Below are 27,081 nucleotides of genomic sequence, written 5' to 3'. Positions count from 1 at the left end.
AATAACAAATTCAATTACTGTGTTTTTACGACTAGGCCTCTTTACATGTCGTTGAAATTTAAACATTTTTTGCTGTGCGCTAGTATAAATGATTGCACTAAATGATAATAAGTGTTATTATCATTTAGTATATTATGTGATACTAGCGTTTCGCGCTCTGAATATTAGTAGAGGGAAAATAGCACTAGAAGTCCGCCATACAACACTTTTCGGAATTCCGCCTCTGAAATGAGTTATTGACTGAATACTAAATGATAATGAAATGATAAGTTCAATCCCTGGATCACATGTTCTGAACTCTGGGACAGTTTTGTAGGATCAGATCTTGTAAAAGTAATTAGTGAAATCTTATCTTACCTGCAGGGATGTTAGCTCTGAACGGATAAATCTTTCATGACTAGGATAGATCACATGTTCTAAATTCTAGGACGTTTTGGAAAAGCACAAAGGACCTTTAGTTACTTGTAAATGCAATGAGTGTAATTCTTTCAGCACAATGAACCAGCAGGGACACGGATATATTGTTTAGATCTTGGTTGATCGGATAGATCATATATTCAAGCTCCAAGACGTTTTGACAACCGGAAAAGCCTATTGCAGTTTGTTTCATAATTTATTACAATTCTTTCGCCTCAATAGACCTGCTGGGATGTTGATTGGGTAGATCACATGTTCTGAACTTCAGGTAGTTTTGGAGAACCTGAAACACTTTACGTTCATTCAAAACACGATTAATTTATGCATCGTGATCACGTGAATAGTTTTGGACATACATGTCGGCTTAGGACATTTTGTTTCTGGACATATTTTCTGATGCACTTTAGGATATGTACTCCAGAATAGTCTGGATGGCATAGGACATACTAAAAAAATATGTAAATGCCTTTTCTGTTCTTTCTACACTAGTTTTGGCAAAATCACATGTAAAACCCAAATTTGTAGTCAAATCTACGTAAATAAAGTCATCCTGAAAGGGTTAAGTCGAGGCTTTGTTGATAGCAACTAATGTAGGGGTGGAGCTGGTAGTGTTGACATCGATCAGGTAGTTTGTTTCAGCTTGGAAAATGGCGCTCTGGAGCATCTATTGGATTCCATTGTGGTCCGAGGTAAACAACCTTTCAGTCAAATTCGAGGTGTTTTTTTAGATTGTGATGTGGATTATATGCAGACCATCCATGCCTTTCTTCGCTCGTCTAATATCAAAGGCTACCCGGGTAGAAGCCATGAACATAATGACAAAACATGATATGGATTTGATTTATATAAGAGATAAAAGAACAGGCAACAATATCACAAATTCGCACAGAAATATCATTTCAATATCAAGACAGCTCACTGTATAACAAATAGTGTCAGACGAACCAGCGACGACACTACCTCAATAACTTATTGTGACCTGACAGCGGTAATAAAGTCCTCCACCATAGTTACCTCGCCCTGCTTGCACCGGAGGGTCACGTCTGTGCTCAAAGTCCTCACCTCCACGTTATCCTTTAGGACTTGCTGTGCTAGCTCCTTGTTCGCAACGCCGTTTGATTGGGCTCCCTTCTTCAGCAGCAGGATTATCTCCCCCTCCCCGATGTGTCTATTACTGTAGACATCGTCCCTAACACCGAAAGCATCTTTGATTTGACAAAGTCTGCGAACTTGTCCTTATCCGTCTTGACCTTGAGTAGCAAAGTTTCCCCTCTGTCCCTTATTTTCGAAACTTTCTTCAGAGGATTCTTAGTTCTGACTTTCCTCCTATTCACCGACTTTCGGTTTTTCGGTTCTCGTATGCTGTCGTTCTATTGGATGAAGATAATCTTTGTCGTCTCCGTTCTCTGTTCTCCTTTTTTTGGAACATTTCTAGACCAACATTTGAAAAGGGCGTAACAGCCAAAATTTATTCCTTCTGATTCTCCGTCTACATATATAGCTATATATGTGGTCAAGGAATCAGAAGGAATAAATTTTGGCTGTTACGCCCTTTTCAAATGTTGGTCTAGATTTAGGAGTCTGTGCCGTTCAGCCACTCTGTTTATCAGAGATGCCGGAACCACCATTGCTAATGGAGATTACTCTTCTTTTGGCATCCAGTTCTATTATTCTGTTGTCTGATGCTGTCTTGCCCTATTTGATCGTATTTTAGCTCTGTCCGCGCTATCATTTGTTCAGTGACTCTTACGCCATCGTTGCTTTCTTGCGGTTGGGTACCTATCTCCGCTTTTCCGCACCCCTTTTTATCCGGTTTTCTGATAAGGAGGTCTTGTTCCCTCTTGGCTACCTGGACGGATGGCCGGATCTTCAGCTGGTTCTGCTACAGCTTCTTGCTGATGCTGCTATTGCCGTTCATGAGCTCGATAAACCAGTACAAACTGGGGAGACCCAATTTCAATGTATGTATGTATGGATGTAGTTAGCCACAATCCTAGCTTGAGTCTTGCTCATGTGGGGAGACCCAATTTCAATGGTAGACAAAATTGATAACTTTCTTTACGAACAACATACAGGACTCATTCGAAAGAGAATTTTCCAAGGATATCAGTGAATCCTGTTTTATGGATGTGGAGCACTTCTGTATGTAGTTATTGAGCTCGTTCTGCCCCAATATCCCATATATCACGAGTTTTCATATTTTTGTAGTGTTAACTTTAAGTAAGTAACAACAAATTGATTTATATATCAAGATCTCTGTGCTCCAGCGGGATGTTGCTTTATTTGAAACAAAGAATATGGGGATCCAAATCAAAATTGCTTGATGTGTAGGACTCAGATTACCATAAGAAAACCCAAATACATTCCAATAACTAATCATCCAATATGAATAGCTTCAACTAGCCATTTTACAAACCATTCATTAATATAAATAAATAAATTATGTCTGTTGTTGATTGTTATGTTATATAATAGAGTATTTTGCGTTCAGTAATGGCGGCGTACGCATTGAATAAAATATCCATGTTTCTTTCTGGATTCATATCTATTTCTATAATGAATGTTAATGATTTACAAATAGATCTAGTAGGAGTTCTCGGCATAGGCATCCTACGGGTGTCCTACGAAAGGCTGAAATCCCGGAAGGCTGAAAGTATCAGAAGGCTGAAATGTATCGAAAGGCTAAAATTGATGGAATGAAATTATTAATAAATAATAAATGATAAATTATAAATAATATATAATAAATAATCAAAATTGCACAGAGAAGAAGGAAGGAGGAAAGAAGAACCCAAGCAGCACAAGTCAAATGAAACTGGTTACACCAACCTAATTGTGACTAAATAGGGTCACACACAAGCTACTGTGATCTATGTACAACATGTGTGCTGCTCAGGAAAGAAGAAGATAGAAGAAGGGAGAAAGAAGACGAAGAAGGGAGGAGGAAAAAAGATGAAAGATTGAAGAAAGAACATAGAAGAAGAAAGAAGGATAAAGATGGAAGAATGAAGAAGGAAGAAAGAAGAAGGAACAAGAATGAAGAAAACAATGAAGGGAAGGAGGTTAAAAACAGAAGAAGGAAAAAGGAAGAAAGGAAGAAAAATTATAGGAAGAAGAAACCAGGAGGAAATAAGAAAGAAAAAAGGAAGAAAAGAAAGAAGAAGAAAGGACGAAAGAAAGAAAAGGAAAAAACGTTGAAAGAAGGAAGAAAGAAGAAACAATGAAAAGGAGGGAAGAAATAAGTTAGCAAAAGGAAAGAATGAAGAAGGAAGAAGAATAAAGAAAAATTAAGGAAGAAGAATCCAGAAAAAAGAAACAGGAAGAAGAAAGAAGGAACAAGGAAGTCAGGAGAAGAAAGAAGGAAAAAGGAACAATGAAGGAGGAATAAAGAGAGAACTATGGAGGAAGAACTAAGAAGAAAGAAGGTAGAACGGGGAAGGAAGATGGAACAAGGATGGGTTGAAAATGAAAGAAGGAAAAAGGAAGAAAAAATGGAATAAAAAAGAAGGAAGAAGAAAAAAGGGAGAAGAAAGTAGAAAGAATAAAGAAGGAAAAGAAGTGAGAAGAATAAAGAATAAAAACCCAGATTAATCCACCTAGCGGCGATGATGCCTTTCTCATGCTTATGTATTGAAATATCACATGATAAAGGTCAAAAAAGCACTTTAGGGGTCTAGATCGCATTTTTCTATCATTTTGTATGTTTTTGCATTAATTACTACGCATTGCCACCATTCTTGAAAAAAATATTCTTTTTTCGATTTTGAACTTTTTTTTTCCAAGGGGACCCTTGGGAAAAAACAATGATTTTCAATAATTCTGAAATGCAATGTCCGATCAGGCCAATTTTCAATAGCAAACAATGGGACCGCATTCCCCGTCGAATGCAACTTGTTGCGAGTAAATCAGGTAATGCTAAGTTCCAAAAAGTGTGTCTACAAAATTTGTACACATACACACATACACACACACACACATACATACACACAAACAGACATCACCTCAATTCGTCGAGCTGAGTCGATTGGTATATAACACTATGGGTCTCCGAGCCTTCTATCAAAAGTTTGGTTTTGGAGTGAAATTATAGCCTTTACGTATACTTAGTATACGAGAAAGGCAAAAAAAAAAAAAAAAAAAAAGTTATTCTGGCAAAAATCAAAAATCAAATACAAGAACCAAGAACAATAAAGTCTTCAGTACATTCAAAGTTAATTGCCTATATGCCGGGTATTAAGCCACCCGGAGTGGAAATTAATTACTATGTCTGAAACTTGATTATGCATATGTACAACATGTGATAGATTTAGTTCGGAAAAGGTATTGGAGGGTAACCGCCCCTTCGGTGGGGTTTGATCCCACGACCCCAGTTCGCATGACAGGTGCTTTCCCTACTAAGCTACGAAGGACCTCCGTCGTCCACCGCAGCTTAGCGGGTACTGATGAAACCAAATTCCCAGCACCAGGTACCAGCCGATCTCTCGCAATACATTTTCAGAACTAACTCTCTCAAATGTATTTTTGTACACATCATGTCAACCAAGTAGGATGAGTATTTAGTATTGTCCGGCTCCTACACACTTGCTTCATCAGCAACGGCGCTCAATGAAGTAGGGTTGTGTGAGGTTGTGCCAGTTTGGTCGTCAGATCCCAACACGACCACACAAGCGAAGAGAGATCGCCACTCGAGATCAGTACATTCAAAGTTAATTGCCTATATGCCGGGTATTAAGCCACCCGGAGTGGAAATTAATTACTATGTCTGAAACTTGATTATGCATATGTACAACATGTGATAGATTTAGTTCGGAAAAGGTATTGGAGGGTAACCGCCCCTTCGGTGGGGTTTGATCCCTCACACAACCCTACTTCATTGAGCGCCGTTAATACTAAATACTCATCCTACTTGGTTGACATGTGTGTAAAAAAATACATTTGAGAGAGTTAGTTCTGAAAATGTATTGCGAGAGATCGGCTGGCACCTGGTGCTGGGAATTTGGTTTCATCAGTACCCGCTAAGCTCTGCGGTGGACAACGGAGGTCCTTCGTAGCTTAGTAGGGAAAGCACCTGTCATGCGAACTGGGGTCGTGGGATCAAACCCCACCGAAGGTTACCCTCCAATACCTTTTCCGAACTAAATCTATCACATGTTGTACATATGCATAATCAAGTTTCAGACATAGTAAATAAAGTCTTGTTCCTTTCCATGTCTCCTTAAAATTTTTTGAGCTGTTTAGACTAAAAAAAATAATTCTCTATAAAAATTGAATGATAACAAGAAGTTGCATGAAGGTTTCAGATCATTTTAGTTTGTGCCCCTATTAACGTCAAATGTGAATTCTTCCACTAAAATTGGTTTCTCACGTTTCTCATTGGTTATTGCATCCTTATGTAAGATTTTTACTTTTTCAGCCTTATGAGTTTTCAGCCTTATGTGATTCAGCCTTTCGTGGAAGACCCGCATAAACAGTGGTTGGTTTTTAAGTGGAAATGGGAATCTTATTAAAAGCAATTCAGTTAAGTACCATACAATTGCAAAGATTTGTAATAAAATTTGATGAGGTTGGAAAAGAAATATTGCTCTTATACTAGAACTCATTATAGCTACATCTGCTTGGATGCATTTCGCCCAGAAACATTTTATTGCGGAATATTGGAGAACTTTGATCTTAAGCATTAAAATTTTACATCAACACTTTTGACTTTTTTTCAATCATGGCTTGTTCCAATGTTTTGTACCTCTTGAATGTCCGATGAGTGGAAATCACGCCGTCATTATCGATCGCAAAATACTGGATGGCTTCGAGCTGCTCGGTCAAAATTCTCATGTTTGTCGTTAATCCGCTGGATCGATTTGTATTCAATTCCTGGCTATATTAACGGTTTCGTTTTCGTGCAGTTGGTGCATGCACTTCCTCCACTAACTGCTCCCAACGTTACCCTTTTGTGTCGAAGAAATCGCCCTCCACACCGTCGGTAGTCGGTACCTACCAAGTAATTTCCGTTTGCATTGGTTTGGTAAGGTACTCTTGTCTATTGGGTTGACCTTACCGCGGCTACCAAGCCTTACTGGAGTAGCTGCTTTCGTGATTCCATGGTTATCTATACATGTAAGCATGGCTCAACGTGATGTTAAATAAGGGTGTGATTATGAGTATGTTTCTATTAGGTTTTTTTAACAAATTGTCACCTACATGGGTTCTCATTATGCGTTTTTCACAGTGTACTCAGTGCTTCGTCTTTGATGTTCTTCATACGATACCAATTTGGTTTTATCGTTGATGTTCTTCAATTATAAGACTACAACTCTCCCACGATCGACGATAGAAGTTTTCAAGTAAAAAACAAAATGCGTATCTGTTGATAGAAACAAAGCTGATTAAAGTGCAAGTAAATGGAAGAATTGTGAAGACTTATAGCTTAGCTTAGCTTTGACTGACTACACATATCTATGGTTACTACTCCGTGATTCACTAGAATCAGTGAAATTGCACAAAGTGTCAATTAAACTATTGACTGATATTGTTCAAGCATTCTTAGTGTTTTATGTCAATTTTACATAATAGCTCTAGAAGCTATGTACATTTTATTTCAATAATTATTGCCGATGATCACATCACAAAGTTAAGCATTTTCCAAACTTATGTAATGAGATATCAGAAAACTTATACTTACGCTTTCACTGAAATTCGGCGAACAGGAGGTATTTTTGTTAAGATATGTATCTAAAATTGTCGTGGTTGAGTATTTATAGTTCGTCAACGCAGAGATTTTTGTAAAATCCAAGGGACCATAGTCGAAATATTCTTATTTTATTTTCCTAAAGGATTATTCGTAATTTTATTTTGATACAAATAATTCATTTCACTAACCACGCTTATTATTAGTAGTAGTCTAGTTCTCGCATGCCTGCTTTCAATCAACTGACTTGTTAAGCCAGTCAAAGGCATGGAATGCTGCCTTCATCAACACTAAATACAACAAACAGACCTCAACATCACCAACAACAACAACTACTACTTCTACAACAAGAACCAGTGAAACCACCGAATTGGAATCCCGATCAGAATAGGTGTTAGGGACAAAGCTCACCCGCAGCCGGGTTCAGTCCATCTAACATGATTTTCCTATCCCCCCTCAATGCCAACGCCAACGCCAGTTCCGATGACGCCGATCATCGCCTTCGAGCGCCTGTTCTTCGCCGTCTTCGGTCAGACCTCACCGGACGACATCAACTCGCAGCGATCGACCCGTCCCGAGTGGACGGAAAACCTCTTCAAGATAGTTTTTGGCATTTATATGTTAGTCTCCGTAGTTGTACTAATTAATCTTCTTATCGCGATGATGTCGGATACCTACCAACGCATTCAGGTTAGTCGTGCTCAGGGTCGCTAAATGCTGTTCTTTCTTTCTTTTTCCCCTTTTCTTTCCCACCACCATCTACGTGTATATGTGTGTCGAAACTGATTTAAAATGCCCAATTGGAAAACGAAATCGTAAAATCAATAATCGGACTGTCCAAACCTCATCGGTCGCCGGACCCGACCAATACGCGACGTCGACCGGCCCCGCCTTCACAAACATCACCAACTGCCCCCGCTGCCGCGCCGCCGCTCCTGCCACCACCACCACAACCACCGCCCGCTGCCACTGTGGCGCCGTCTGCAGTGCGCATGAATCCGATTCTGTCCTTTGAACTGCTCTTTTTCGCTGTATTTGGTCAAACCACCACCGATCAAACACAAATTGATAAAATGACCTCCAATACCCCGAGAACGCAGCCATATTGGACCGAGTACTTGTTCAAAATTGTATTTGGCATTTACATGTTGGTATCAGTAGTTGTCCTTATCAATCTGCTCATTGCTATGATGTCTGATACGTACCAGAGAATTCAGGTATCATATGACGAACGAAGAAACATAAACCTCCCTAATTCAGAACTTGCACTAATTGGTTTTCCCCTTTTGCACCTGTACATATCCATGTTTCTTTAGATCCATTGGCTAAACCAAGTTTGTAGTTTATTCTGGTAAGGGCGCACACCCATCTTTCGGGCTTCTATTCCCTGTCTGTCTTCGATTCTCACAGTCACGTTTTCTTTTCCGTTTCACTCTTCTACTTTAACCGTTTTTCCAAAATCCGAAGAGGGATCAATGAAGAGTTTGAATGATTCCGAGTGAAGGTCCTGCTGGAATCATTGCCGGGTCATCGGTTCCATCAGCGGCCCAGAATCTGTTCCGACTCGTCAGTGGCCTGGTGGGTGTGCGTTATATGACCAAGTAAATTGCTCCCTCAATTGTTTCCATTCCGTGTTCTTCAGTTTTTGCGTTTGTTTTCCTTGTTCTTGGTTCATTTCCCCTAGAGTAAATCTAGTTTCAATGCTTAGTCGCCTTAATGCTTCAGCGGTTTTTGCTTGTTTATTCTCGATTTTCTGCGAATTTGTGTTACCCTGGGCGATCGAATGTGTAACTACGAAAGGCTCAATCGGACATCGAGTGGAAGTACGGTCTGTCGAAGCTGATCCGGAACATGCATCGAACTTCGACGGCTCCATCGCCGATGAACCTGGTTACCACGTGGTTCGTGTGGATCGTAGAAAAGCTGCGGGTAAGTTGGATCCTTAGTGCATGAGGTAAGAAAGGTGAACTGATGGTCAGTTGTTTTGTACTGATTTCATGGCATTTTGGTCTATCCCATATTGGAAACCACATAAAAAGTCCGTGTACCGTCGTGCGGGGCTTCTTTTGACTCCGGGGGCTACTTTGGATTTTTGATTTCCTAGAAAAACTAAATGGAAAAAATATCAAATTTGAAACAGAAAGTTGCCATTCAACTATCATCAAGACATCCACATGTTGATAATAACAATTTGAGATAAATTTACGCTGTAATTCTTGTTTCAAAATGTCCAAAGTAGCCCCCGATTTGTCAAAAGAAGCCCCGCACGACGGTACTAAAGTATCATACCATAACCCTCGAAACTACATTACAAAACGTTATTTTCAGTCCGCTGAAATAAACATCAGAAATATTCAAAGTTTCGTTTATGATTAATGAGAAAAGCTATTTTCTTGTTATAAAAAAAATTCTAGAGTATGAATTCAGGCTTTGATCATACATATAGGGGTATTGGTAATAATTAGACCTGTGCGTCGCCACGCCACCACCGGTGATTTTCCATTTTCTCACGTCGCCACCGCCGTCAAAAATGAAATTTTCCACGCCTACGAATATTTTTTACCACGCCGTTGGCTATTGAAGGGCTATTAGTAATAAATAGGGTAATGGTTTTCGTACATTTTGTTAAAATATCATTTTTACTGGTTAGTTCATCCTATCGGAAATATATATTTTCAGTCAACTTCATATTACATTTATCTACTTCGAACATCGAAGTATGCAGAAATTAATGGTTGGCGACCTACCTCAACTGTAACTAGAATTGAACACATCTTCCTTTACAATTATGCTCGGGCAAGCATATACATATTTTCTCTAAAGCTGCGAATCATTTCCCGAATAAAACTAAAATTAAATTAAAAAATGATAGTTGAATAATTTCCGAAAACGCTGCTCACAAAACTAGATTACGTTTGGCAGATATTGAATTGTTTTTGACAGATATCTTATTGGTTTTTTTTATATGTCTTTATTAACGAGACTTGCAGCCCTAGGCTGGCTCATCTCGGATTCCTTATTGGTCCTATTGGTGTATTTGATGTTTTGGTCTGAAATTCTTTAAGAAATTCATAAAAAAAGTGAAATTTGGCCTCATTATTCTTTGATATGCAAAGAATGTTTAGGCAAAATTTGAGCATAATCAGTCATAAAAACCCCTCTGACAATAATAGAACAAAACCTGCCAAAGCCGTCATAATTAGGAATTTTTTGGAATAAAATTCTTGCTTTTCTTTTAGAATTTCCTTAAAAAATATATTTTCTGCAACATCATCGGGAAATTCACCCGAAATTCTTTCAAGAATTCGTACAAAAACTTCTATTGATTTAAACAAAGAATTCCTTTGCGAATTTCTCCAGAAAGTTCTTCAACAACTCTTTGAGATTTTTTCTTGGAAATTCCTCCAGGAAATCCATTGGAATCCAGGAAAATTGAAAAATTCCCGAAATGTACGAAAACCATTCTAAAATTTGTATAAGGATTTCAACCAGAAATTCCTTGTCGAATTTCTTCAGGATTTTTTCAAGAAATCCTTCAGGACTTCAGGAAGTACCTTTCAAGAACTTCTTCGAATATTCCCACGATAATTCCATCGTGCATTCCGTCTGGATAAATATACTGAAGGAGTTCCTGGAAGATTTTTTTCTGCAGTTTACCTCAAGCAATTTCTGGAGGAACTTCAGGGAGAATGACTGACATGCAATCTCAACTTATGGTGCGATTATGTGTTTGTTTCTATTTAGTTTTTCAACAAATTGTCATCTATATAGATTCGCATTATGCGTTTATAACAGTGTACTCTGTGTTTCGCCTTTGACGTTCTTCATACGATATTGATTTGGTTCTTCTAACGATGATGTTCTTCAAACATAATACTACAATTCATCCACGATCGACGATAACAAAACACTGAAGAAGTTTTCAAATATACCTTATAGAATTGCTGGAGGAACTCCAGGGAGAATTTCAGTAAAAATTCTAAGAGGAAAAAACTGGCGGACATTCTACGGGACTAATCGTAAAAAACATCTAAAAAAATTGGACTCCACAAAAATGTTTAGAGGAAACTTAGAATAATTGCTTCTGATTTTTTTTGCCGGAATACTATCTGAGAGACTTCCGAAAAAAAATCCCAAGAAAAACTTGAAGAAACGTCATAAGAAAGGAATTCATGAAGACATTTTGACTTTCTTAGGAATCCACGGAAGAACTCTTGAAAGAACTTTCCGAGGAATTTCCCATAGATATCCTGGAGAAACTTTCCAACTTTTTTTTCGTAAAACCTTCAGAAGTATTTCTGTAAAAATATTCTGAGGAATTTCTGGAGGAACTTCCTGCAGAATTCCTAGAGAAACTTCCAGAGATATTCCTAGAGGAACTTCCAGAGGAATTCCTGGAGGAACTTCCGGAGCAATTCCTGGAGAAACTTCCAAAGGAATACCTAGAGGAACTACCGGAGGAATTCCTGGGGAAACTTCCGGATGAACTCCTGCATGAACTTCCGGAGTTTCGAAAACTCCGAAAGTTCCGTCAGGAATTCAGAAGTTCATCCAGGAATTCCTCGGGAAGTTCCGTCAAGAATTCCTCCCGAAGTGCCGTCAGAAATTCTTCCGGAAGAATTCGTCAGGAATTCCTCCGGAAGTTCCGTCAGAAATTCTTTCGGAAGTTCCGTCAGGTATTCCTTCGGAAGTTGCGTCAGGAATTCCTTCGGAAGTTGCGTCAGGAATTCCTCCGGAAGTTCCGTCAGGAATTCCTCCGGAAGTTCCGTCAGGAATTCTTTCGGACGTTCCGTCAGGAATTCCTTCGGAAGTTCCGTCAGGAATTCCTTCGGAAGTTCCGTCAGGAATTCCTTCGGAAGTTCCGTCAGGAATTTCTTCGGAAGTTCCGTCAGGAATTCCTTCGGAAGTTCCGTCAGGAATTCCTTCGGAAGTTCCGTCAGGAATTCCTTCGGAAGTTCCGTCAGGAATTCCTTCGGAAGTTCCGTCAGGAATTCCTTCGGAAGTTCCGTCAGGAATTCCTTCGGAAGTTCCGTCAGGAATTCCTTCGGAAGTTCCGTCAGGAATTCCTTCGGAAGTTCCGTCAGGAATTCCTTCGGAAGTTCCGTCAGGAATTCCTTCGGAAGTTCCGTCAGGAATTCCTTCGGAAGTTCCGTCAGGAATTCCTTCGGAAGTTCCGTCAGGAATTCCTTCGGAAGTTCCGTCAGGAATTCCTTCGGAAGTTCCGTCAGGAATTCCTTCGGAAGTTCCGTCAGGAATTCCTTCGGAAGTTCCGTCAGGAATTCCTTCGGAAGTTCCGTCAGGAATTCCTTCGGAAGTTCCGTCAGGAATTCCTTCGGAAGTTCCGTCAGGAATTCCTTCGGAAGTTCCGTCACGAATTCCTTCGGAAGTTCCGTCAGGAATTCCTCCGGAAGTTCCGTCAGGAATTCCTCCGGGAGTTCCGTCAGAAATTCCTCCGGGAGTACCGTCAGGAACTCCTTCGGGAGTTCCGTCAGGAATTCCTCCGGGAGTTCCGTCAGGAATTCTTCCGGAAGATCCGTCAGGAATTCCTCCGGAAGTTCCGTCAGGAATTCCTCCGGAAGTTCCGTCAGGAATTCCTCCGGAAGTTCCGTCAGGAATTCCTCCGGAAGTTCCGTCAGGAATTCCTCCGGAAGTTCCGTCAGGAATTCCTCCGGAAGTTCCGTCAGGAATTCCTCCGGAAGTTCCGTCAGGAATTCCTCCGGAAGTTCCGTCAGGAATTCCTCCGGAAGTTCCGTCAGGAATTCCTCCGGAAGTTCCGTCAGGAATTCCTCCGGAAGTTCCGTCAGGAATTCCTCCGGAAGTTCCGTCAGGAATTCCTCCGGAAGTTCCGTCAGGAATTCCTCCGGAAGTTCCGTCAGGAATTCCTCCGGAAGTTCCGTCAGAATTCCTCCGGAAGTTCCGTCAGGAATTCCTCCGGAAGTTCCGTCAGGAATTCCTCCGGAAGTTCCGTCAGGAATTCCTCCGGAAGTTCCGTCAGGAATTCCTCCGGAAGTTCCGTCAGAATTCCTCCGGAAGTTCCGTCAGGAATTCCTCCGGAAGTTCCGTCAGGAATTCCTCCGGAAGTTCCGTCAGGAATTCCTCCGGAAGTTCCGTCAGGAATTCCTCCGGAAGTTCCGTCAGGAATTCCTCCGGAAGTTCCGTCAGGAATTCCTCCGGAAGTTCCGTCAGGAATTCCTCCGGAAGTTCCGTCAGGAATTCCTCCGGAAGTTCCGTCAGGAATTCCTCCGGAAGTTCCGTCAGGAATTCCTCCGGAAGTTCCGTCAGGAATTCCTCCGGAAGTTCCGTCAGGAATTCCTCCGGAAGCTCCGTCAGGAATTCCTCCGGAAGTTCCGTCAGGAATTCCTCCGGAAGTTCCGTCAGGAATTCCTCCGGAAGTTCCGTCAGGAATTCCTCCGGAAGTTCCGTCAGGAATTCCTCCAGAAGTTCCGTCAGGAATTCCTCCGGAAGTTCCGTCAGGAATTCCTCCGGAAGTTCCGTCAGGAATTCCTCCGGAAGTTCCGTCAGGAATTCCTCCGGAAGTTCCGTCAGGAATTCCTCCGGAAGTTCCGTCAGGAATTCCTTCTTAAGTCGTTCCGTCAGGAATTCCTCCGGAAGTCGTTCTGTCGGAGGAATTCCTGTTTTTCTCAAACGACTTCAGGAGGAATTTCTGACAAAACGACTTCAGGAGGAATTTCTGACAAAACGACTTCCGGAGGAATTCCTGATGGAACGACTTCCGGAGGAATTCCTGATGGAACGACTTCCAGAGGAATTCCTGACGGAACGACTTCAGAAGGAATTCCTGACGGAACGACTTCGGAGAAATTCTGACGGAACGACTTCCGAAGGAATTCCTGACGGAACGACTTCCGGAGGAATTCCTGTCGGAACGACTTCCGGAGAATTCTTGACAGAACGACTTCCGGAGGAATTCCTGACGCGACGATTTCCGGAGGAAATCTGACAGAACGACTTCGAAGGAATTCCTGACAGAACGACTTCCGGAGGAATTCCTGACTTAACGACTTCCGGAGGAGATCCTGACAGAATGACTTCCGGAGAATTCCTGACAGAACGACTAGCGGAGGAATTCCTGACAGAACGACTTCCGGAGGAATTCCTGACAGAATGACTTCCGGAGGAATTCCTGACAGAACGACTTCTGGAGGAGTTCTGAGAAAACGACTTCCGGAAGTCGTTCCGTCAGGAATTCCTCCGGAAGTCGTTCCATCAGGAATTCCTCCGGAAGTCGTTCTGTCAGGAATTCCTCCGGAAGTCGTTCTGTCAGGAATTCCTCAGGAAGTCATTCTGTCAGGAATCCCTCCGGAAGTCGTTCTGTCAGTAATTCCTCCGGAAGTCATTCTGTCAGGAACTCCTCCGGAAGTCGTTCTGTCAGGAATTCCTCCGGAAGTCATTCTGTCAGGAATTCCTCCGGAAGTCGTTCTGTCAGGAATTCCTCCGCTAGTCGTTCTGTCAGGAATTCCTCCGGAAGTCATTCTGTCAGGATCTCCTCCGGAAGTCGTTAAGTCAGGAATTCCTCCGGAAGTCGTTCTGTCAGGAATTCCTTCGGAAGTCGTTCTGTCAGGATTTCCTCCGGAAATCGTCGCGTCAGGAATTCCTCCGGAAGTCGTTCTGTCAAGAATTCCTCCGGAAGTCGTTCCGACAGGAATTCCTCCGGAAGTCGTTCCGTCAGGAATTCCTTCGGAAGTCGTTCCGTCAGGAATTTCTCCGGAAGTCGTTCCGTCAGGAATTCCTTCTGAAGTCGTTCCGTCAGGAATTCCTCTGGAAGTCGTTCCATCAGGAATTCCTCCGGAAGTCGTTCCATCAGGAATTCCTCCGGAAGTCGTTCCATCAGGAATTCCTCCGGAAGTCGTTTTGTCAGAAATTCCTCCTGAAGTCGTTTGAGAAAAAACAGGAATTCCTCCGAGAGCTCCGTCAGTGATCCTTCGGAAGTTCAGTAAGGAATTTCTCCGGAAGGTTATGTGAGCTTTTAAAAAGATTCTGTATTAATAAAAAATCTAATAAAATTAAATTAAATGGTTGTATTCAATAGAGATGGGCAAAATGATTCAGTGCAATGAGCGAATCGTACCTGATTTACTCTCTTAAAAGAATCGATTCTTTCGATCGATTCAATGGTCCATTTCGCAAAATGGAGTAAAAAAGTGAAAGTTTAATGCATATTCATTTATTTATTAATAAACGCTTCACACATTGTTCGATGTACATCTTTAATAAAGTTCCACTTTTAAATGGGTTAATTCAACATTGTGCTTAACGAAAAAAAAATCGACATTTTTCGAAGTAAGGCTATTTTTGTCCGTATAACCCTGTCCAGTCTTTGAGAATTGATGGTACTCGAGAGTATGCACAATCGTTCGAACATAATGCTGAAGGCAGTCGGGTTACCTGACCATCGTTCTTGACCATCGCAAGTGCGTTTGAGAAGAGGTTCAGGAAAATATTGGTGCTGTTATATCTTGCTGCAATCGCAGGATTCGATTCATCTTGGATGGCTGTCATCAAAATGCTTCCAAATATCATTGTTAACAGGCAGATGGTTGCCGGTTGGTATTCGACTTGATTTTTGACGTTTCTGGATTCTACTTCGCGAAGTAATGATTGATAAGCAACTTCATAACTGTCGTCCGCATTAAACCCATGTTTTTTTTCGGATCGGTTTCGTCTCTTTCTGAAAAACAAAGCCAACCATTAAAAGGTTTGCCAACTTCTTGACAACAGAGGATAGATGATCCATATAGTGGATTGTACATGCTTTGCCATTTTGTTGGATAGAACAGCAGTTTTCGAAAGTGAAATGTTATGTTCCGATGGGATTTCCACGGAGACATCGTAAAATATTTTGAGAATGTTTGTTAAGTAATCAACGATCTCGTGCCATAGTTGAAACAACGACCTGTGTATTGGACTGGAATGCAATCTATCTCAAAATTTACCTAATTTTGTTTCATTTACCTAATTTCAGTTTACTTCACTCAGCACAACCATATCATCTCATGAGAAAGGTTTACTGCTTTTCACATAACGACATAAATTTGTCGAACCAATTCGTTTCGCTCAGTTGTATTCAAATGAATCGTGATGTCATGAGTCGTAGCTCTTCAAAAAAGAATCGTGTTTCAATATTTTTCTCTAGTGAGTCGGTTCATTTGACCGATTCGTGAGTGAATCGCCCATCCCTAATTGATTAATATTGTATACGTTAAAATTGTATTAGAAAATATACAATTTTGACGTATAAGGTTTTTATGCAGAACTGTATTATGACTCGCAATCCACTGGTTTTGTTTATAAAAAGGTTTATTAATTTTTCATATGAAAATTGAGTTTAGTATTTGTTGAAAGGCTTTATAATTTTTAAATATTTTTTTCAAGAAAGTTTTGTTGTTACTACTTTACATTTTGAATTAAGTTATTTAAATGAATGAATATATAAATAAGTTGATTCCACGAATTTTAAAAATTGATACGCTTGAAGCATACTGTTGGAAACTATGATCCAGAATTTAGGGTCTTCTCATTAATCATAAACGAAAACGCTAGTAAATCTGATAGGGGAAGTGCACCGGTTTTGGCCAACTTAGTGCCTAATTTGGCCAACCCTGAAAAATTCATATTTATTCAAACTAATCGATCAGTTCAAAGCAGCGTTTAAGCGTGAGGGATATATCTCTTGTTGGAACTAATAAAACCCTTGCGGATTGGTTTATTTTTGGAGTTATTCGATAAATTGGCCAAATTAGGAACATGGCCAAAACCGGTACAGTTCCCCTATGTAAATTCACTATGCAAGCCATTCAGTAAATAACGGCTAAATGAAAACCAATCAACTATACAGTTTCAACTCTTATGGAATTTTTTGCAACTCTTGATGCATTAATTCATGCAACCGTATATTTCCTTGTTTTTAAGGCAGCTGTCTATTTGGATTCACACTATCAGCCGTTTCATACTCTTTGGAATTGCTTTAGAAATATACTTTAACCATGACAATCGAGCTGAATCGAAGTTTTAATAGCTAGGTATTGATTAGAATTATAATTTGAAAAAAAAATTAAAAAAAAATACATTACATCTGCTTCGATGAAGAGCCCACTTCAATATCTGTTGCAACAAGCAGAGAGATGCGTTACACAATTTCGAATTTAAACCCCTTCAGCCTTCCCCAATGTAAGACCTCTTGGACATAATACATTAATAATACTTGTAGCGGTCTGTACATCAAATATGTACCAGCAGACTTTAAAACATTACGCTGTTTTTTATTCGGGTGCGCGACGTTACATATAAGTATGTTAGACATTGGGAACACATGGGCATTTCCATTTCTCACTATCACGCACGATTCTTTGTAATCTATTTGTAACTATTTCTTGAATAAAACATTTCCAGGTATAGAACATTTCTCGAAAATAGCATTTCTAAAAAAAACAGTTTCTTTAAACTATCATTTCTACGAAAATAATGTCTCCCTATTATTCAAATTTTTCTGTGAAATACTTCCAATCAGCTCGAAAAATGTATTTCTGAAGTACTTTTACGATCTTAAATGGCTTTGTGTGTTTCCAAGAGTCATGTGTCATTGCCAATAGGAAAATAACTTTGAAACACTTTTTTATTTGATAAAATGTGCAACAAATGACAACTGTAAAAGATTTCGACCTTTTAATGCGGATATTTAAGAGATCAGATTGATTTCGAACGACCAAGATTCTACTCAGGATATAACTTGGCTTTTCCTGCCCCACCATCATAAGTGTATCAGTCAACGGAACCTGTCCCGACGGCAGTTTATGTTCTGTCATGTTTGGCCATCACAGGAACTCGAGATTAATAAACTATCACATGCACAATATTAAAGAATCTCGTTAAATAACCACTGATCTACGATGAATTTATTTTGTACACTAAAATCTCAACCTTTTTGAACACATAACAGTTTTGAGTTCCCCGGTGCAGCGATAGCAGCATCTGTTTTAACCGAATGTTATTTCGAATTCCATATCGTTCAAGCCGAGCCAACTGGTTACCAATGCATATTGCCACGATATTGGGAATCGAAAATAACGAAGCAGCTTCACATCCTTCCATACATAATTAAATGCACCACCAACACATGAACTAATCAATTTATCCTCTTTTCCCCCCACTCTGTTCACTCTGCTCATCGCAAAAACCCAACACGAAAACCACTCTCCAACGCACTCTCGCCAACCAATCAACGCAAAAAAACTCCCCCTTCAACACCCGGATCGCACGCCCCCCCAAGGCCAAACTGGTCAAGAAGAAACGGCCGTCGCTGGTGCAGATGATGAACCTCCACCGGGGCCAGCAGAGTCCCCGCTCCAAAGCCGGTGCCAAATGGTTGTCGAAAGTGAAGAAAGGTCAGGTGGCTCCAAAAGGTGTGCACGTGTGCTTGGTAGTCAAAATGCATCAATCTCCCGGACGTAGTTGCTACCTCTGGCCTTTCTACCTTCGGCTAACCGGAGTGTTGTAGTTTTTGGTTTGGATTTGAATTTTGAAGAGATTTTGTGTTCGTTTTTCTTTCCCGTTTCGTTGTGTGACGTTTGAATTTTTGATGTTTTATCGTACTTTTCTCTAACTTTGTTCTACTACTGAGTGTCGAAGTGAGGATTTGCCGTGCCCGCAGTATGTTATTGATTGCAGTAGTTTAGGCTTCTGATCACTGTTTCTTTAGGTTTCATTAGACTAGAGGTATGATGTTTTGGCAAACAATCGCACCATAATGTCATTCAGAAATAATTTAGGCTTTCAGAGTCATTCAGGGAATATTCTTCAAAATAGGACAGATTTTAGATATTGTTATTATTTAAGTACCACTTATTCTGCATCCATTGGGTTCCAATGAAAGGTTTGTATTTATGTTTTGATGAGTGACTAAATAAACGGGTCAGCTTTGAAGGGACTTGTTATATCAATGCTTATATGGCTTATAAGGTTGACATTAAAAAAAAATTTATCGACGATCACTATGGTCCAGGATACAGATTTTTTTTTCCCTGTTGGGTATTTTAATCACTGCGACCATTTGTTAGATCTATTGTGATATATGCCCCATTTCATATAGCTTTGTCAAGTTGACGCATCATTGCTATGTAGAGCAATTGCATCACCTTGACTACCAGCGTCTTCCCAATACGGTATTATGGTTCTGATGAATCGCACTACCAAATTGGGACTTGTTCTCCAAACTTCAGAGGGTTCTATCAGCCCCCTGTTGAAGAACTGTAATCTTTTTCTAAAAATTGCCGGACAATGGCATAACAGATGTTCCGAGTCTTCCACATGTATACCGCAGAAGCGACATACATCATCTTGAAGGATACAGTTTTACGCGTAAAGATGCATTTTACGCCAAAACTATATTTTTTAGAAAAAGTGTTGTTCTACAAAATTGTTCGAAATAGTAAGGCCATCATTATGGTGCTACCAAAAAATAGGGTGGCCCATCATATAAAAAAATTAGATTTTTTTTTTTTTTTGGGATGTTGACATGTTATGTTCTACAAAGTTGTAGCGCAGCTTATTCCAATCAATTTAGCTAAAAAAACTTTTTCTGTAGCTCTTAACTTGGCTGATTTAGAGAAATTTTACTTAATTGGATTAGGGTGTACCTCAAAAAACAGTATTTTTAATCTACTTTTTTTGTTTTGGATTTCTCGAAAAAGTCGTCTTCAGGTGACTTTTAGAGCTCAAAAAAATGCAACTTTTGATGGGTGAATATGCTCAATATCTTTTACCGATCAAAAGTTATAATCGTTTTTCTGTCAAAATTACATTTTTTTCATAAGTTGATATCTCCGGTTAGGGCAGACCAAAAAAATATGTTTACACGGCATTTGAAAGAGAAATTCATATTCTTTATTATGTCAAAAAATTGGGGATATGTTATTTTTTATCTCAAGTTTTACTAATTTTACTAAAATCATGTTTTTTCAAATAAATTGATATAACTGGGCAATGGAAGAAGATACAGACGATATTCTTATAGCAAAACACCAATATATAGCAAAATCCAATTAAGTAAAATTTCTCTAAATCAGCCAACTTAAGAGCTACAAAAAAAGTTTTTTTAGCAAAATTGATTGGAATAAGCTGCGCTATAACTTTGTAGAACATAACATGTCAATATTCCAAAAAGTAAATAAAAAAGTTTTCTATTTTTTTTATATGATGGGCCACCTATTTTTGGTTGCACCATAATGATGGCCTTACTATTTCGAACAATTTTGTAGAACAACAGTTTTTTTAAATAGTTTTGGCGTAAAATGCATCTTTATGCGTAAATCTGTATCCTGGACCATAGTGCAATGCATTGTTCTGTTTCAGTGAAATCAAAGATAAATATTACCATTATATACAAACATTATAATTTGTCGCTTATTTCTATGCAAAAGATCGAATATATAATAAGATATCTCTTGGATTGATTTAACTCACAAGGATACATATTTTTAGCGAAATTGCACCAAGTGAAACAAGGCTGCTGAGAGGTTAATTACAGCTTTTATATCTTGCTTTGGTTATCTACAGTCAACCGAATACGTTCCGAATCGGTTAAAAATCGTTGGTGAAATCTGGGATATTCGGACTTCGAAAGTAATTGCACACAGAATAGAGCTGGAAAAGATGTAAGTTACGTGGAAATTCTATTTGTTACTTGCGCAAGTGGACGAAGAGGAAGACGGCAGGAGTGTGGGTAGCCAGCTGGAAGAGTAGAAAGAGAGCTGATAAGGCACAGGTCTTGCTTGACAACCAACCATCGTCCTTGAATAACCAAATCTGGGGAAAATATCCCCGCTTTGATCACATCGCAGCAAAATGGCCCTTCAAACCAGTGCCCAACTACAGTCTCACAAAACCGATATCTATCCATCGGTGCTCGGATTCAGCTACCGAGTTGATTAATGTGATTTAGCCGTTCATCAATGTCAACCACGGGCGAACGATGAGCGCCACAGCATAGCACTCCTTCATTCACACCAATCTACCTCTTTCATGGTATCATCTGCTGCAGATCTACCACATAGTCAGCTTGATGATGTTGACGCGGGCCAGAAAGAGAATCTCCTCAACCGAACCAGGAACAGGACATTTGGCCGAATAGGTCATTTGGCCGAATAAGACATTGCACAGTGGGCCACGCCGTGAAATTAGGAGGAAAAACATATTTTCACCATAATTATAATATTTCGAGATTAAAGGGTTTTCAGCAAAGTCAAAGCTTATTATTTAAGCTTTATTTTGAAGTTTTTTGCAATAGGGTGGCCCCACGATATTTTGAGATAAAATTTTTAACTTCTATATTTCTAATTTTAGCATTGTACGATGTTCTAGAAAGTAGTTCCTTATTTAATTTTGAGGCACTTTGCTGAATAAACCATTGTTGTACGTCGTTTGTATCATTTGTTATGATAATTTTAAATAATTATGTTAGGGTGACCTTAAAAAATCAATATTTTGATTGTAACTTTTTAGTTTTAATTTTTATCGAAGTGACGTCTTCGCCAAAGTTTTAGAGCATAAAAAAATGCACGTTCTGGTTATATAATATCACTGAGATATCACTGTTTTTCTTGCAAAAATCCGTTGTTTTCAAATGCCTGTATTTTTGAATGGGGGAAAAAGGGGGATCCATGTTTTCCTGGGTTAGACAGAGAAAGGGCTGATGATTGCTCTGCATATTTTGGTATTGGGGAATTTGAGGTTTTTCCATCATTTAAAAAAATTATTTTATGTACAAGGAAATCAAAATCATCAGTTCTAGAAGTGTAATAAAACCGAAAATTCCGCCCAATTCGTCAAAAACAAAATGTTTATAGTAATCATAATTTCCTTATATATTTCCAGCGCATCTTTACTTAATATACCGATTGGTAGAATAACATGTTCAATAATATCAACGCTTATCAACCTAACCACTTTACTGAACAGAGTGTAATCGTAGGTTGTTTAAATCACTCGTTCAATCGATTTTACTTTAAAATCGCTAGGGTGGTACATAAAATTAGATTTTTCAAGCGTAATTTAATTTTTATCTAGATATATATTAGGGTGGTTCAAAAATTCGATTTTTCTCCACACCGATCACTCAATTCTGTCCCATGTTCTGAGTGTCCAGTGTCCATGCTTTCGCTTTTAGCTATTGTTGATTCTTGTTAGAAATATTTAATTATTCATAATTCTGTTATAAATGTTATTTAATATTATTAGAAGGTTAAGTGGTTAAAATATGAGTAATTTTTTTCTTTTTCAATCCAAATTGTTGTTATTTAATAGCATATTTTTTGTTTTTATTCAATATGGTTATTTTCTAGATAAATGATTGGAAAACACCCCTGAATTTCCCTAAACCAAAATATACACATTAAACCGCAAGCCATAACCTTTCAGCACCCGAAACAAATGGATCCCCGTTTTCCCCATTCAAAAATATAAGCACTTCAAAATGTATTTTATAACAGAAATTGAGGATATCTCAGTAGGAGGATCAGTGTAAATACTTAGCTTAACCCATTAACGCCCGAATTATCTCACTTTCATGATAATCACTTTATTTTTTCAGGAACATCTCAACATATTAAAATATTAAACTTAAACTAATTTAATTGAAAATCTACGGTTACAATTTTGTGTCATATGTGCTGAAAATGATGAAAAAATAATTGAACCGATTAAGCAGTTTAATCGATAGCAATTATAATCGACACAAGCACCATATAGTTTTTGGGAGATGCACGGAGACCGGAGAAAATCCGGCTAGGGTGGGGGGGGCAGGGTCTCTCTCTCTCTCTCTCTCTCTCTCTCTCTCTCTCTCTCTCTCTCTCTCTCTCTCTCTCTCTCTCTCTCTCTCTCTCTCTCTCTCTCTCTCTCTCTCTCTCTCTCTCTCTCTCTCTCTCTCTCTCTCTCTCCCTCTCACTCTTTCTCTCTCTCCCTCTCACTCTTTCTCTCTCTCCCTCTCACTCTTTCTCTCTCTCCCTCTCACTCTTTCTCTCTCTCTCTCACTCTTTCTCTCTCTCCCTCTCACTCTTTCTCTCTCTCACTCTTTCTCTCTCTCCCTCTCACTCTTTCTCTCTCTCCCTCTCACTCTTTCTCTCTCTCCCTCTCACTCTTTCTCTCTCTCCCTCTCACTCGTTCTCTCTCTCCCTCTCACTCTTTCTCTCTCTCCCTCTCACTCTTTCTCTCTCTCCCTCTCACTCTTTCTCTCTCTCCCTCTCACTCTTTCTCTCTCTCCCTCTCACTCTTTCTCTCTCTCCCTCTTTCTCTCTCTCCCTCTTTCTCTCTCTCCCTCTTTCGCTTTCTCACACTGTCTCTCTCTCCCTCTCACTCTTTTTCTCCCTCTCACTCTTTCTTTCTTTCTCACTTTTTCTCTCTCACTCTCTCTCACTCTCTCTCGCTCTTGTCTCTAACTCTTTCTCTCTCACTCTTTCTCTCTCACTCTCTCTCGCTCTTGTCTCTCACTCTTTCTCTCTCACTCTCTCACTTGTTCGCTCTCACTCTCTCACTCTCTCACTCTTTCCCTCTCACTCTCTCACTCTTTCACTCTTTCTCTCTCACTCTCTCACTCTTTCTCTTTCACTCTCTCACTCTTTCTCTCTCACTCTCTCATTCTTTCCCTCTCGCTCTTTATCTCTCTCTCACTCTTTCTCTCTCTCACTATTTATCTCTCTCACTCTATCTCTATCCCTCACGCTCTTTCTCTCTCTCACTCTATCTCTCTCACACTCACTCTATCTCTCTCTCACTCATTCTCTCTATCTCTCGTCCTGCCTCCCCCACACTTTTCCCTACAACATTTGGTTGCACATCGAAATAAACTTCATTGGTGGTTGTTTTGACGCTTTGAAAAGAGAGACCAAAGCAAGCGTTTCTCGGGCCAAGGGAGAATATTTTTTCGTTGTTTATGTTGAGGATCATCTTTCACCTATCAATCTTTCTCTACAGTTACCTTTGGATGATAGACGAAAATCTTGCCTATTAGATGAAAATCCTTTTTTGTTTCATCACTTTTACCCACTCACTTTTCGCGAGAATTATCGCAGAGCAATTACAAAATTGTATGGCTGCACCGGGATTCGAACCCAGAATAGTAACAATAATAGCCGCAGGGATGCGCTTACTCTAGCCACATACAGATACAGATACAGATTGATGTTTCATGCAGGATAAGTTTTGATGCTCACTAGCGAAACCAGAAGAAGTTTGGATGCTCACTAGCGCCACCTCGTGCAAACATTCAGAGTTACTTGGATCAGTTCTTGACCCGCCAAGGTACTCTGAACAATATTTCTGAAGACTCCATGTAGCTAACTAATCAGGTTCTTGAGATGCAGATTGATGTTTCATGCAGAATAAGTTTGGATGCTCACTAGCGCCACCTCGTACAAAGGTTCAGAATTATTTCGATCAGTTTTTGAGCCGCCAAGGTACTCTGAACAACTTTGCTGAAGACTCTATGTTGCTAACTAGTCAGGGTCTGGAGATGCAGATTGATGTTTTATGCGAAACAAATTCAAACGCTCATTAGCGCCACCTCGTACAAAAATTCAGAGTTATTTGGATGAGTTCTTGACCTGCCAAGGTACTCTGAACAATATTGCTGAAGACTCCATGTAGCTAACTAATCAGGTTCTTGAAATACAGATTGATGTTTTATGCAGAAAATGTTTGTATGATCACTAGCGCCACCTCATGAAAAATTCAGAATTATTTCGATCAGTTGTTGGGCCGCCAAGATCCTCTGAACAACTTTGCTGAAGACTCCATGTAGCTAACTAGTCAGGTTCTTGAGGTATAGAGTGATCCTGTTTGGACGTTCACTACTCATTACTTGATTTATGTATGAAAAAGTTAAGTTTCCTATGGACGCTTACGCCACCTAGTGAGTCAGTTCCGATTTAAATTGTTTACCATATGAAAGATATTAGTTCATAGAACAATATTGACGAAGACATGTATAACTTCAGAGCTAAAACTTCCCAACAAATATAAAAAATGCAACTGATCTATAAATAGATCACTGGGCGTTGAGCGCTTCTGATCTATAAATAGATCACTGGGCGTTAACGGGTTAATAATCAAACAACGCAGTTCTTAAACTTTGTAGAAGACGGTATCTCGATATAAATTAAAATTGAAAAACAAAAAATAAAGTGTGAAATAGAAAACAATAAAAAAAATTGCTCAAAGATCAGAGAATCTACCCTATTGCAACATATACCAAAGTGGAGCTTAAAATTTGCGCACGGTTTGTGTATGGGTGACCTTCATGGCAAAAAATGAGCATCGCCAATACTTTCACTACGTGTGTACGCCTACTGATTACTATAAACATTTTGTTTTTGACGAATTTGAGCGGAATTTTCGGTTTTATAATACTTCTAGAACTGATGATTTTGATTTCCTCGTACATAAAGCCATTTTTTTAAATGATGGAAAAACCTCGAATTCCTTCTAATTCCCCAATACCGAAATATGCAGAGGAATCCTTAGCCCTTTCTCTGTCTAACCCAGGGAAAAATGGATCCCCCTTTTTCCCCCATTTAAAATACAGGCATTTGAAAACAACGGATTTTTGCAAGAAAAACAGTGTTATCTATGCAATCCACCAATGAATTCACTCGGTTATGTAACCAAAACGTGCATTTTTTAGGCTCCAAAACTTTGTCGAAGACGTCACTTGGATAAAAGTTAAAACTAAAAAGTTACAATCAAAATGTTTATTTTTTAGGGTAACCTAACATAATTATTCAAAATTATCATAACAAATGATATAAATGACGTACAACAATGGTTTCTTCAGCAAAGTGCCTCGAAATTAAATAAGGAACAACTTTCTAGAACATCGTACAATGCTTAAATTATAAATATAGAAGTTAAAAATTTTATCTCAAAATGTAGTGGGGCCACCCTATTGCAACAAACTTCGAAATAAAGCTTAAATAATAAGCGTTGACATTGCTGAAGACACTTTGATCTTGAAATATTATCATCATGGTGAAAATATTTGTTTCCTCATAATCTCCCGGCGTTGCCCAATGTGCATTGGCCGAAAGGGTGAGAAGTAAGACGTCTCAATTCTCACTGTGAAAAATGGGAAAAGAGAAAAAAGGAGTGAGAAGTGAGACGTCTCACTACTCACTTCTCATTTCTCACTGCTCACTGTGAAAAGTGAGAAGTCTCATTTTTTACAGTGAGAATAAGAACTGAACGTCTCATTTCTCACTCCTCATTTGTCACAGTGAGAAGTGAGAAACTAGGTGTGAGAATTGAGACGTCTTACTTCTCAATGAGGAGTGAGAAGTAAGACGTCTGATTTCTCACTCCTCATTTCTAAATTCTCACTGTAAAAAGTGAGGAATGAGTAGTGAGACGTCTCACTTTTCACTTCGTACTATTCACTTTTCACAGTGAGAAGTGAGAAATGAGGATGAGGACGTCTTACTTCTCACTTCGCATTTAACACTTCTCACTGTGAAAAATTAATTGTTCGAAGTGAAAAGTGAAACGTCTCACTACTCACTTCTTACTTCTCACTTTTCACAGTGAGAAGTAAGAAACGAGGAATGAGAATTGAGTTGTCTCACTTCTTACTCCTCAATGACGTCTCACTACTCACTTCGCGCTTCTCACTTTTTACAGCAAAGAGTAAGAATTGAGACGTCTCACTTCTCACTTCTCATTTCTCTTTTCTTACTGTGAAAAATGAGAAGTGAGTAGTAAGACGTCTGTCCAAATGTCATATTCGGCCAAATAACCTATTTGGCCAAATGTCCCGTTCGGTCATGTCATATTCAGGCAAATGTCCTTTCGGGCAAATGTCCTTTCGGCCAAATGTCCTATACGGTCAAATGACCTATTCGGCCAAAAGACCTATTCGACCAAATGACATATGCGGCTATATGATCCTTTCGGCCTAATGGTCTGTTCGGCCAAACAACTTT

The 27,081-nt window shown here is 39.4% G+C and overlaps 1 protein-coding gene across 6 annotated transcripts in view; it reads left to right on the top strand.

Moving 5' to 3' along the window:
• The window catches only part of LOC134212860 (serine/threonine-protein phosphatase 6 regulatory ankyrin repeat subunit B-like), a 224,217-nt gene that overhangs the window by 194,239 nt on the left and 2,897 nt on the right, over positions 1–27,081 (top strand). For 3 of the 6 annotated variants that reach the window (XM_062691106.1, XM_062691108.1, XM_062691110.1), the window contains 3 exons: positions 8,087–8,316; positions 8,900–9,028; positions 18,387–18,519. In XM_062691106.1, the coding sequence (XP_062547090.1) occupies positions 8,087–8,316; positions 8,900–9,028; positions 18,387–18,519 (492 nt within the window). Of the gene's footprint in view, positions 1–7,577; positions 7,790–8,086; positions 8,317–8,899; positions 9,029–18,386; positions 18,520–27,081 lie in introns of all 6 variants that reach the window. The other 3 variants (XM_062691107.1, XM_062691109.1, XM_062691111.1) reach the window with 2 other exon arrangements.

The sequence above is a fragment of the Armigeres subalbatus genome, chromosome 2 (assembly GCF_024139115.2).
Source record: "Armigeres subalbatus isolate Guangzhou_Male chromosome 2, GZ_Asu_2, whole genome shotgun sequence".
Lineage (NCBI taxonomy): Eukaryota > Metazoa > Arthropoda > Insecta > Diptera > Culicidae > Armigeres > Armigeres subalbatus.
Note: the sequence above shows the minus strand (reverse complement) of the source record. Positions and strands in the feature narration are given on the sequence as shown.